This window comes from Dendronephthya gigantea, unplaced genomic scaffold, assembly GCF_004324835.1.
Source record: "Dendronephthya gigantea isolate DGI-Jeju-01 unplaced genomic scaffold, DenGig_1.0 000095F, whole genome shotgun sequence".
Taxonomy (NCBI): domain Eukaryota; kingdom Metazoa; phylum Cnidaria; class Anthozoa; order Malacalcyonacea; family Nephtheidae; genus Dendronephthya; species Dendronephthya gigantea.
Genome location: NW_021163105.1, coordinates 475,808 through 489,383, shown reverse-complemented (window position 1 = coordinate 489,383; position 13,576 = coordinate 475,808). Strand labels below are relative to the sequence as shown.

The window sequence follows — 13,576 nt, the reverse complement described above, 5'->3', positions numbered from 1 at the left end:
AAAAACTGGAACGCTACCTTCGAGAACTTTTAAACTAACTCGGTTTAAGATATGTAATAACCTTTCATTATTCTGTTATGTACATGATATTTATTCTCATTTAATCCCTACATGTGTATATGACGTGCAGGTGATGAATAGTTTCGTCGTCAAGTTATGAGAAGAGTCCTTCTTTCGTATGCAAGGTTACGTCTATCATGCAAGAATACACTGATTCCAATCCAAAAGTCCAGTCAGTTTCACGGGCCAGTTGCAATGTTTTCAACATTCCTGCCCGAAGTTCTGGATTTGTTCATTTTCCTCTACCTTGATACAACCTGTCATTGGTGTCCGTGTTCTCATCATCCTCAGGTTCGTCTATAAACAGGATTTTTGTATAAAACTTTACGACCTTATTTGTCCTGAATAACTCTAAACTGTTCTTCCTAGCAAGGACTGACGATCATCTTTTATTAATCCAATGTTTTCATACAGAAAAACACTCAGACAACAAGCAATGTCTGGTTGAATCATATTCCGAGATACCCCTTCACAAGAACGACAGTTGAATACAAAATTGACAGAGAAAATGCTTACCATTCGCTCGATAAGATAAATCAGACCACACGACACCAGCTTGAGAAAACACGTACAAGCCCATTCTTCCGCCAGCCAGCGTGTTATCGTGAATATAACCGGTGTCTACAAACTCTCTTCTGCCTTTGAAGACTTTTAATCTGCAAAGGGGAAAAGTTTCAATGGTACTATTTGTCCCAACCACCAGCTTCTATTTAGTGCAAAGCACAATAACTTCGTCGCAAATTTACAGACCTGATTACTCCTTGCTGAGGTCGGTGGATTAAACGCCAATGATATTTAACATTTGACTCCCATCCAACTTGTTTAATGTCCGACCACAACAACTCAACCTGATCACAACGAAATCTTTTTAGTCGCTCATCTCATCTCATTACACTGTTCTTTAAAAAACTCGTTGGTTCTAAGAATGAAGATTTACCTCGTTTTCCGTGCTTCCCCCGTGCCAGAGAGCGTTCCGCAAACGGATTCCTGGACCCGTAATTGATTTTACTTTCTAAAACAACACAATTTCAGATTCGACATTCGTGACTTTTAAATCAGAACTTTCCTGCTTCCTTGTTACCTTCAGTTGAAGTCCAGAAATGCCAACAGCTCTGAAGGGATCTTCTATCCAGTAGACCTGTTCAGTTTTCTTCCAAGTCACAGCATAGAATGAGGAACTATCTTGATAACTGAAGACAAAACCAATAAAATCGTCGTCGTGTTTTGCTTCTACGTACATTGTGCCATTGAAATCTACTCCGGCAAATCTGTGTTTTCCTGAAAACAGAGAAATACTTGAGAACTCTGAGTCACTGATCAATTCCAAGTCGAATTTCAACTCGAATCTAAAACTTTATCCAGGTGAAGGTCAATCAAACCAGTCTTAAACTTCTTAAATGACCTTATACGAGGAAATATTACATTTCATACCTACGGCAACTTCAGGATCACTATTTGCAGTCTGTTTTACCTCAGTGCCCTGAAGTATAGTGAAACATTCACATTGAAGAAGAATTACCTGGAATGGATTAGTAAAGGATCATCCCGGCCATGTTGATTAAGAGTTAAGAATTACCTTTTTTCTAACAACCCATACAGGAACACCCTGAACTTTTTCGCTTGCAGCAAGATCTGCATTCTGTAAATTTCTGAAGTCGGTGAATGTTATCTTGTTGTTGTATTTGCTTGCGTCATATGTATCCGGGACTCCATCTCCGTCCCAGTCTCCTTTACAGACGTCCCCTATACCAGAGTCTGAAGAAGAAGAATATTTATTTAATGTTCTCAGCACATCAATGCTTCAAAACTTTGATAAACACGTTCTTGCTTTTTGTATGTCATCTAAAATTAATCTTACCATCAGTATCATTCTGGTCTTTGTTTGCTACCAACGGACAGTTATCTAAACTATCATAAATTGCATCATTATCATCGTCTTCATCGCAGATGTCGCCTGTAAAACAAGACAATCAAACTTCACTTTGGAACTGATAGAGCTATCCAGTATAAATAAAGTTAGTTTAGTTTAGGTTTCCTCCTGTAGTAACACTGGATCAATAAGAGATGATCCTTACTGGACCTCTAGGAAGAACAGTTTAGAACCGATAGAGCTATCCAGTATAAATAAAGTCAATAAAGTTAGTTTAGTTTAGGTTTCCTTCTGTAGTAACACTGGATCAATAAGAGATGATCCTTACTGGACCTCTAAGACGAACAGTTCAGACCTGTCTGAAAGCTATCCAATATCTATAAAGTTAGCTTAGTTTAGAATTCCTACTTTAGAAGATTGGGGAGTTATTTAGTTACATATAAACATACCCACTCCATCATCATCGGCATCTCTTTGCTCAGGATTACTAACAAGAGGACAGTTATCAACTGTGTCTTCAATACCATCAAGATCTCCGTCAACATTGGTATCACAAACATCACCAAGCAAATCACTGTCTCTATCAGTCTGGGAAAGATAAATAGTAATATAGCTATTAACTAAAGCTCGTAATCATGGTGAATTTGACTACGAATAATTTCAGTATCATACTTGGCGAGGATTGCTTGCGAATGGACAATTATCGCACACGTCTCCTTTGCCGTCGTTATCCGTGTCCTTTTGATCGGCGTTGGAGAGCAGAGGACAGTTATCGTTGTCGTTATTGTGCCCTAGAGACACAGAGTTATGATGTTGAACTACCAGGAAACTTAGAGCCAGCAAAACGTACGTAAAAGAGCCGTAAAAGACACATCTTCAGAGTAGGTTTAAAAAACAAACTAAAGAAGCTTTTATTCATACCATCACCATCGCTGTCCTCATCACATTCATCCCCTTCGCCATCTTCATCAAAATCCTCTTGAGTTGGGTTCTTTACAGCAGGACAATTATCACACAGGTTACCAATACCATCACTGTCGTAGTCGCGCTGGTCTTTGTTCGACTTCCATGGACAGTTATCCTGTGATTAGGACAACAAGAATCAGTTAACTACCCTTTCTAGATCCAAAGATCCGTTTGGATAAAATGAGGAGCAGAACTCCGATAGGTACTTCATATTATGTACTGTAACAGTTACCTTCTCATTCTCTATTCTGTCATTGTCAACATCCCTATCGCAGACATCTCCAACGCCGTCGTCATCTTGATCTTTCTGGTCCGGATTTGATTTGTAAGGACAGTTATCCTTCAATGAAAACGGAATAAATGTACTTCGTATATGCATCATCTTTGCTGTATGCGAGAGTCTGGGTCATTACCATCTTCATAGAGAAGAATTTCCTACCTTTAAACAGTTCTTATCCTTACAGTCGAGGGCTTTATCAGGATATCCATCGGAGTCCCTATCATAGCCACAACTCGCGCCATTTCCAGCAAAACCAATACGGCACTACAATATAAGAATCTGGTGTTTCAACGACTTCAGTTGCGTGATTTTGAGGTCAGTGCCGCGAACACACTTACCTCACATCTGTACTCTTTTCCATCATTCAACGGGATGCATTTACCATACATATTACATGGGTTACTCTTCGGGTTATCAGGATCACAATACTGTTTAAAGCGACACTCAATCTTCGGGTCACCTTCGTATCCTGACGGACATGGTCCGCATTCAAAACTGCCCTGATGGGAAAGAAGAATGATCAAAATTATTGTTTTGGCAGCATTTAAATGCCGGCAAGAACGGGGCCCATAAACAAGTCTGTCTTCATTTCCTGAGCACCTAGAATTACTAGAAAGCGCTCACTTAACGTTAAGATGTATTTATTAAAAACAAACTCTTTGTATTGTACAGTGCAGGAGTGTTTTTGTACAGGTACCGGAGTGTTTTTGCATTCCACAAGCTTGTCACATCCGCCATTGTTGATCTCACATTCGTCGACATCAGCACAAATCTATGTTGAAAAAAAAGACGGTTCCTTGTCGACTTACACTATCACAACTTTGAGAGAACATAAACCAATCAAATGTCATAATTCTACTGAGTTAACCAATCACGAGAGCGGCAGGTCAGCGAAAGGACGTGCAGGTAGTCGAATCTGAACAACGTCGCTCTTCCTTGCTTCCTGAAGAAACCTTCATCATCGTACCTGTTTTGTCGTTGCAGCGTGCGTGACTCCGATGCCAGTCGGGATAGAACCAGTGTATCCAAAAGGACAGGCATCGCAGGTGTAACCAGGGTTTTTGTTGATACATTTGGATAGAACTGAGCACGGATTGTAATAACACTGAGGGAAAAAAACGTTAGAAAAAGATGTCGATAAAAATACATCCAGAAACTATCCAGGCTATTTGGGGAGCGAGACCTGGAATACTGGAATTTCACAGCAGTGACATAGACTGGCACTCCAGTCTACCTACTGAGGCCAGCAGCAGAACTCACCTCGTCAATATCTTCGCAATGTATTCCATCACCATGGCTACCAAACGGACAGTTACCACAGTAAAAACCGTCTTTAGATTTGGGAGCGTTGAAGCAATGAACGCCGGGAAAGCATGGCTTCATCGCGCAGAAATCAGTGACTAAAAGTTTAATGTTTATTTCAGTCTATTTCAGAGATATTTTGGATTTAAACACAGCAGAATGAACCCAATACATTATCGTTGGAGTTTTTTTACCTCTGCAAAGTTCGCATCCCTCAACCAGCTCTCTCACGTATTTTATTTCAGCAGTCTTGTGTATGAACAAAAAGATTATGAGAACTAAATGTTCATTTTAGAGTTCTCAGCATCAGACTTACTTTACCTGGACAGTCAGATCATAACGTAGATCTTTGATCATATTCACTAGTTCACTTGTGGCTTCCCCACGGCCACCATACTCAGCACGGACAGGTTCAGCTGTGGTAAAGATGGGATAAAGATGTACATCATAGGACGAAAGGATGTGAATTAGGATCAGGCATGTAACGTACCTAATGCTCGATGATATGACAGTATGAACTCATTCTTTGCATCAAACGGAATTCGACACACATCTTTGGCAACAAATGTGTCGACATCTCTCTTAAAAACCAGTCTCAAATCCTGCATGGAACCCTTTGAGAAATAGTTGACTAGTTTATAAGATCCTGCGACATTAGCAGTACTCTGTTTTTAATCGTTACTTAAGGTTTGAGTATAAATATTTGAACTAAACTCACCATGTATCGTGAGTGTACAGTTCGTCCATATCCTTTCTGTGCGATGCGGAACTCCACGTTGTTTGGACGGAATTGTTTCTTGTAGGCAAATAAATCCAAAACACTCCTCGTTATCCGTCGTCCAATTTTTTCGCAATTCACGTAAACATCCACAACTGATTGAAAAACCCCAATTCTGAAGACACAAAACGAAGAAGATCTCTTATTGATCCAGTGTTACTGCTGGAGGAAACCTAAACTAAAATAACTTTATTTATACTGGATAACTCTATCAGTTCTAAACTGTTCTTCCTAGAGGTCTAGTAAGGACCATCTCTTATTGATCCAGTGTTACTACAGGAGGAAACCTAAACTAAACTAACTTTATTTCTACTAGATAGCTCTATCAGTTCTAAACAGACGCTGATTGAATTACATTCAATACCTATAGACATGAACCACAACTTTATTCCATCGTCTCAGTCTGAAATCACGGACAGGGCCAAAACTTATTATCTCAGCCTGAGACGAGTTGATCGGCAGATATCGTATCCCAACGGCAGGATTGACGCCACTTTTAACCCAAACATCAAGCAAAACTTCCTTTGTGTTTCCACTTGCAGAGAACAGGGTTCCATGGTTGTATGGATCAATCTTTAGATTCACCACAAGAATAAAAGCGTCGTGGGCGTCCATATTCGTGATGATTTTTGTCGCTATTTCAAACGGTAATGGGAGTTTTGTAACGTGGGAGGTGAATTTGAAGGCATCTGAACGATGATTTACTCCGCTGTCCAGTTCGACGTTAAATTCCCCTGGGTCATCCAGTAGTGTCGTCAGAAGACTGATTTCTGATGAGAAAATATACTGTGGTTACATACCTATCACTTCTGCTAGCTTTGATTTAGTTATCTGATCATAATTCGGTGCGAGGACTGGTTGTAGTTTAGGTAAATTAGCTTGTAGGTACACCACGCAAGTATTTTATACTGCAAAGCTTTCGGTTCGTTTCACGTGATGTACAAATAAGCTAATTTACTCAAGCATGCAAAATTACGAGAATATGGTTGTGGTTTCATTGTTACAAACACACATAACTCGTGTGTCATCATCATCACCTCTGTGATTGAGGTTCAGTTTCTACAATATGCAGATGTTTGAACATAATTTCGTGTGAAGATTGCTTAAAGTCCAAATCTATAATAAACACAGTTGACAGTACATGTGTCTTTCGCCACAGTGATTGAGGTTTGTTTAGTTCCTTGATACGCAGATGTCTGATCATAACTCCTTGATATCCGTCTCTGTTAGATAACGCAAGTCTACCCAAATACCCTGGCTTTCTTCCTGTTGTAACTCTAGACATTAAAAGTTACTTTAACGGGACCAACTGGAAGCGATCTTTGACGCTGGGGAGGTTAAGAACACCAGGAAACGTTATTGAACTCACCATAAGCCTGACATGTGAAAATTGTCAGCAAAACCGACAGTTTGAGAGCAAATCGTAACATCTCACACCAAATCTTTATGATCTAGAAAAATATTATGAAAAACAGTTAACGATCGATACTTATTTAACCAAACAAAGCACATCGTCCTCAACTGACCACTTCGTATATAACAAAACTGACGAAAAACGCTGCTTCTTGAAGAGAAAGGGCGCTTTAAACCACACGCGATTTAATGACTCGTTAATGATACTTATAAAATGAGAACATGGTCACCTTAAGCCAAGCAAGGCGGCACTTTTCAGGCAGATTAAAACGTATAATGATTCACGCAATGTGCTGTTGTGTAAACGTTACATGCAGCTTAGCCTACTGCCTTTATGACCCAGAAAGCCGACATTTTATCATTCCTTTGCAACACCTAAAAAGGCAACAAATGCCCTCAATATTAAAAATTAGGTCAGACACTCAGACTTAAGTGAAATCTACAAGGAGAGTCAAACACCATCCACCAGATGTACAGGTAATTAAATTGTCCATATCTTCTTGATTTCATGACACAAACAAGGTATATCTATTCAAAAGCATCTTTCTAGCCAGCCCAATGTAACCTGAATGCCCCTACCTTAGTTTAATCTCATACGCTGCGCTCACAATGATACACACTTGCGGTACGAGCAACATTTGCATAATATGCGACCCAGCCCTGACATGAAGCCTTGTCAACAACTAGTCTGACAGGAAAGAATTCAGAACTCATTCCAGCCAGTTCATTACTTCATACGCAAAAGATGTGTCAACATACAGGCATATCAGAGCACATCGACGCCAAATTATCGCGGAATAAATGTTAATTCGGTCCCTTGGTCGCCCGCGAAACAAACTAACACCGATGCAAAATGTTTGACATTGTTTTTTAAAAAACTATATGATATCCAGTTTTCATAAGTCAATTAATACACTTTCAAAGAATAGCAAACATTGTAATGAAAACGTTATTCAATACTTTAAGAGGTTTAAAAGGTTTAAAAGGTTACGTTTAAAATATATGCCTTCTTCAATAAATATTTTCCTTGATTGTCATTTGTCAAGACAATTCCTACCTATAGCTAATGTTTACGTAACCCCTGCGGTTGTAATCTGTCGTGATGACGTGACTACTGGATTATTTATCGTCTGGTCTGGCTGGGGAACACCTGTACACGGTTTGGGCTAAACTCCCCCAACACTGGTATTGCAGAAGGTTGTTGCAACCGTGTGCGTGAAAATATCGCACGTTTCTAACTTTTGTGCTCGATCGATATAGAAATAAAAGGCCCAGAATGGATTATAGATTGAGATGGGATGTTCCTGATATTGTTAACTGCGAAATTTAAAGATCGCTGAGGCCTGGTTCAAATTAATTGAAGGATGTTCTAGATCAACTGTCTGCAATCATCAGTTATGTGTGATCGATAAAAAAGGCGATTTTCTCCAACAACGAAATGCACTTATGTATTATGACAATGAGTATCTGGTTTTCCCTACGAGGTATAAAAGAATAACCAGAGATAAATCTCGTCATAAATAAGATAAAGCAAGTGCAGGAGTTTTCCCAGGTGTAATTTCTACGTAGTGAAGTATATATACATGACTGAGAAAACGATAATTGATTTGGTTTTTTCAAAACAAGTCGTGGGCAGAACCCTGAGGCTCTCTCATCATTCGTATCACCGATATCAGAACTGTTTAATTATAACAACATGATTATATGTCTTGTAAACACCCGTATCAGACATTCCCACGACCATAGCGCATCCATTTTAGGACGGCGATGTAATTGTGTAGATTTTAGACAAAAAAAGGGTTTGAGAAAACGGAGTCCTTTTTTTAGGAGTAATTTACGATCATTCAATTGCATCTGGATAGGAAATTAAGGCAAAACAAACAGCCACACAATGTGGTCTGTGTTTTTCTGTTTTGTTAAAATATTTCAAAGATTGATTCTTGTGAGAAGCGCCATGCAGCGGTGGCGACAGGAAACTGCTGCCTCAATGGCTACAGGTGCGTAAAAATGTCTAATCCGACTAGAAATTTCGGCTGCAATAAATCTGATTGGCCAAGAAGAAGCACTACTTTCACAACGTAAATTAATTTACCAAAAATATCCTGTTTTTATCACTATTTATTTCACTGTTATCTGCATTGCAAATATGCATAAATATCTCACACATTGAAAAGCTATCTCGTTTAGTTTGCTTAACAATCCCGTCAGGAGTTAATTACTGGCTTATTAAACAAGGCCATGGGTAGTACTGGCTGCAAAGAGCTACGAATATATATCCATTCGATAGAAAGGAATATTTTATCTTGAACTCACCGTGGAATATCAGGAATTCCCAGGCAGTGCTTCCGAGACGATCAACAAGAGATTCTACAATAATATCTGTTCATATGACGGTAAAATAAACAAAAAGTGATATAGTTAATAGACGTCCGATGCTTCAGGAACGATTTGAACAAATTAGACAAATAGTATAGTTGATTTATGCGTTCAAAAATGAGCCCATTAAAAAATCATTGGAAAATTTTTCCAAACCTCATGATTGCATTACTTACCCAAGTCAACAAGAATAAAAAATGGGCCAGAAAAGTAGGCGTTTTGAACCTTTCGCCTCGCCTATCAAAATAAGATGAGAAGACGGATTATATCATGCTCTAAAATTATATCCCTCGTTTCAAATTTCACAGCGCGTATCGATTTACCCATACAGAAATTACTGTGGATGAATCCACGACATCGGTTATCTATGGTTAGATAACTTAGATTCAGTCTACTGTCTGTCTACAAATGGGGATCGTTGAGTTTTGGTTCCTTCAACTGGAAACGGAACAGTATAGGAGAATAGTATATTTAAGTTAGTTTTACTTTTCATTTGTCATAATTGTCTCGCAAGCCCACCTAAAAAGATCGTATAATTGGATAAAGAAAGACGTACCCAGGGCAAGTATTAAAAGAACATTATCGGATACTGTGGGATGAGAGGTGACATTTGCAAGGAAACACATGAGTTATGGGAGATAACAGGCAAATTATGAATAACATGGACTGACACATTAAACCATCTTCAGCTGGGATTCTACGATGGTTCATTGGGAACCATTTATTTCGTTAACTTTACAAAGCCCCAGTAAGAAACACTCTGGAGACATCGGCTTCCTCCTGAAATATTATGACTATTATCGAGAAGAAAAGTGCAATAAGTTGTTGAACTGCAATTGCACGAAATAAGAATAGATATAGAAACGTTTATTTAAATAGGATTTATTCACAAAAGTGTACAACTATTTACAGTTCTTGTTGGAAATATTAACAAATAATCTCAGTTATTATTTGACTTCATCGCCTTCATTATTCAGACTTCATCGCCTTCATGATTCAGACGTCATCTTCCGTAACCTCTTGTTTAATATTTAGTTTACGGTCTGTATCACAGCTTGACTCTTGCGAGCCTTCATGCACCCGAATGTGGCCCTTTAAACCCGAAAAGCAGGCAAACGATTTGGGACACTGTTTACAGTTGTAGGTCTTTTCCCCGAGGTGAGTTCTCGTATGGCTTCGTAAAGTCACCGCTTGAGTGAAACTTTTACTGCAATGTGTGCAGCGATATGGCCTTTCCCCGGTATGAATTCTCGTATGGGTACGCAAGTTCGAATATTGAGTGAATGCTTTATCGCAGTATTCGCACCTGTACGGACGATCTCCGGTGTGTGTTCGGATATGGTCGCGAAGATGCGAGGACTTGCCGAATGATTTCTCACAATGAGGACACTGGAAACGCTTCGGAGCTGGTCGCTTGTCGCTTTCGTCGAGTCGTCGGGAGAGTATCGGATAGGGACGAGTGGAGAGCGATGATAAACGGAAACCGATCGGAAGGTCGTCGGACGAGTGAGAGTATCTGTCGGACGGGATGAGCCAGCTGTAGTACTCTGGGGTACACACAGGGTGCTTGGTGGATGAACGTTGGGATGGTAATGTACAATTGCACGTACAAACACGACGATCTAAAAATGTAATTGAGAAAATATTTAGTCTCTAAATATTATGAAAACGTTAGGTGTATTGCTGTCATAATGTTAAGCCATTTCATAGATCTGATAATATTCAACAGAGATGGAAGATGTAACGATTTTTTTCTAGAATTTACCATGATTTTGACAACCTACCATTGAAAAAGAGCTGGTTTGTTGCATGACCAGTTTGTGTTGGTTCAAATGCAGATTTTCCTGTAGGTTTATGAGCGGATCTAAAAGCTGAAGGTTCGCCATCAAGAACTGCGCCAATCAAGGGATAATATGGAGAATATTTAGGATAAGGTAACAATGTTCTAACCTGGAAAATATAGAGAAAAACAAGTTAGGATTGAGAAATTCAAAGAAGATAAAGGATCTTTTCTAAATTGATGTTCTCAATAAACAACGGTTTAGTTTTCCTTCTCCACAAGCGAAACCTTCTCAAGACAAGGTTTGGCAACTGAACGTGAACTGAATTCATACCTGTGAAGATGGTTGTTTGAATGCAGAAAGACCTGGGTAAATAACATGACAACGTGCAGGCAGCTGGTGATCTGCTCGAGAACCGCTTTTAAAACGCGGATAAAAAGGTGTCGGATATTCAGGCAGAGGACGATAATCAAGAGATCCATAATCCATGCTCGCCATTCTGTTCAATGATCAAACGAGAAAGGATTTAGATTCGCTATTAAAAATATCTGAAACGTTTTTAAAGGAGCAAAAGCTTTGAATTGGATATAATTTATATCTGTATTAAAACTAGCATATATAGTGAGCATTGAGATTCTCAAAACCTTCAAACGATTTACATCCTAAAATGAATTCTCTAAACTCGATTGCTTGATAAAAAATAAGCTCATTTTCTCTTCTATACACAATTGAATAGAATAGCGTTTGGCAGCCTCGCAAAATTTCGTACAGATAAATTGTAATTTAAAAATCTAACAAGCAAGTTCGAGTAAGTGAAATTCTCAAGAATTGTCCAAGTCTGATAAAATCAAAATCAGCATTCACTTTATGATATTTTATTCGACGTTTTCCCCAACAAAAATGAAATAATAAAATTCGTATTATTTGAAACCGCAGGTTAAAAAAAATCGGCCCTCCCTTTTTAAAAACAATATCTTAAAGTAGGCTTATTCAGGCAGTTCAAACCAGATTTTAAATCGTTTTCGGGTGTCCTAAACCAGACACAGACCACGACATTTTGTATAACTATATTGCACCTCGATGATTAAAAGATTTCAAAAAAATATAAATTGAAAACTGTGGCATCAGGAAATAGCTACTACTTTCGGACTGAATTAAAATACATAGGGAAAAAAACGGTATTTTAAAAGTAAATGTTACCTTCGTTAACTTGTGGAAGCACTTTCGTTTAATGAAGATCTTGAGGCGTGGAGTGAAAAATTGGAATGAGTCAGGTCGTAGAGACGATGTCCTCTGCTCTTGCTGTGTGGGAACGTTCGTTATTATAAGCTGACTAACTTCGTTTGTTCGCGATTAAACAGGATGAGCAATCTCATTAAACAGAGACCGCACAACAAGAAAGCAAATTGATGACAAGACAAATCAACAGCTGTACGACTATTGACACAGTGTTGCGCTTTCCACACGCTTTTGCACACGCGCAGAAAAATGGCACTTGAGCGGGCAATACAAAACTAGAGCAAATAATTAATCGGGATCAATTCATTCGCACCTCTCGTAAGCGATCCAATCAATTCGAAAACAATAATTTAATAACAACATTTGAGTAATAGATGCATGTGGACGACCCTGACACGCATATTCACACCGGAAGGTCTCTCTAATCGCTGTTCGGATCTTGTTTTTATTAACCCTGTTATACAACTCAACCCTTCTGAACAGATATGGATCTGGGAATTGACGCACGCGCGACATATGATACTATTTTCATTCTTCACAACCTAAAAATGATTTTATTCATAGATTCCCGATCAATCACCTGATTTCTTTCGAGAAATCATATTCCTCTAGCACACTAATCCAACAAAAACACACTTGTTTACTTATCTCCATTATATATAAGATAGAGTATGAATCAGTGTTCTACCTAAAAGCTATCCTTATTTATCTTCGGATAATCTAAACGTGAATACACAGTATTTTGCTCTCTAACTGAAGACAAAGCAATTTAAAACAGGGAAGGAACTATCCTGTGTGTGTATAAATTACTGAAAACGATGATGTACATTTTATAATGATACTCTCTGTACATATCGTTTAGAAGTTGGACAAGAAATACATGGAAAGTCCACATCCTCATTGTTGAAATTCAGGAATTAGTTGGGTTTAATCAATAGTCGAAATGATTTCAGTGAGAACCTGTTCAGATTTTCCCCTCAGCGAAAAAGGAGCAATTGATTTGTCAATTGTGTCTTCGCTTTTTGATAAACCACAGAAGGTGGTTTAGCATTTTTTAGAGAGGCGAGTGTTGTGCTTATTAAAAATTCAAAACATTCCTGTTAATGGCACTTTATCTTATTACAAATCGTGGGATTTGTTAAAACTGTATGTTATAAAGTGAATACAATCTGAGATAGCAGAATGCAATGCGAGTTAAAAACTCGCGAAAAACCTTTTTCATCACGGGGGCAGTTGAGTCGAACCCAATATTTCATTTTCATAGTACGTTTTATGCAAAACGAGCATTTTATAGGGGTATTAATGAAATTGCACGAAGACGCGTCGAATTTACATAATCAATCTACAGAGAAATCCCACTTCGTTACGATATTGGCTAAAATACGAAATGATCTCTCCATTTCTAGCCATTTTAGATTGGAAATCGATTATCCAACGCCCGTCAGTCGCCCAGAGGATCCACATTCGTTATCAGTAGAGCAATTGGAAATTAAAAACATGGATTGCCTCAG

The 13,576-nt window shown here is 38.6% G+C and overlaps 2 protein-coding genes across 2 annotated transcripts; both read right to left on the bottom strand.

Annotated features, from left to right (window-relative positions):
* Positions 1-61: 61 nt before the first annotated feature.
* Positions 62-6,809, bottom strand: LOC114533812 (cartilage oligomeric matrix protein-like). Its single transcript, XM_028555412.1, has 24 exons — positions 6,783-6,809; positions 6,626-6,707; positions 5,621-6,026; positions 5,197-5,371; positions 4,969-5,092; positions 4,800-4,894; positions 4,673-4,727; positions 4,437-4,576; positions 4,144-4,281; positions 3,874-3,948; positions 3,515-3,676; positions 3,336-3,440; positions 3,129-3,236; positions 2,852-3,011; positions 2,603-2,721; positions 2,380-2,518; positions 1,919-2,014; positions 1,637-1,815; positions 1,492-1,540; positions 1,142-1,338; positions 998-1,072; positions 811-908; positions 577-716; positions 62-357 (listed from the first exon to the last, which is right to left on the bottom strand). Exons 2-24 carry the CDS (start codon positions 6,684-6,686, stop codon positions 293-295), a joined length of 2,961 nt encoding a protein of 986 aa, XP_028411213.1. The 5' UTR covers positions 6,687-6,707; positions 6,783-6,809; the 3' UTR covers positions 62-292.
* Positions 6,810-9,895: 3,086 nt separating this feature from the next.
* LOC114533814 (zinc finger protein 551-like) lies at positions 9,896-12,329 on the bottom strand. The gene is made up of 4 exons (XM_028555414.1): positions 12,027-12,329; positions 11,160-11,325; positions 10,830-10,995; positions 9,896-10,667 (listed from the first exon to the last, which is right to left on the bottom strand). Exons 2-4 carry the CDS (start codon positions 11,322-11,324, stop codon positions 10,042-10,044), a joined length of 957 nt encoding a protein of 318 aa, XP_028411215.1. The 5' UTR covers position 11,325; positions 12,027-12,329; the 3' UTR covers positions 9,896-10,041.
* Positions 12,330-13,576: the final 1,247 nt, after the last annotated feature.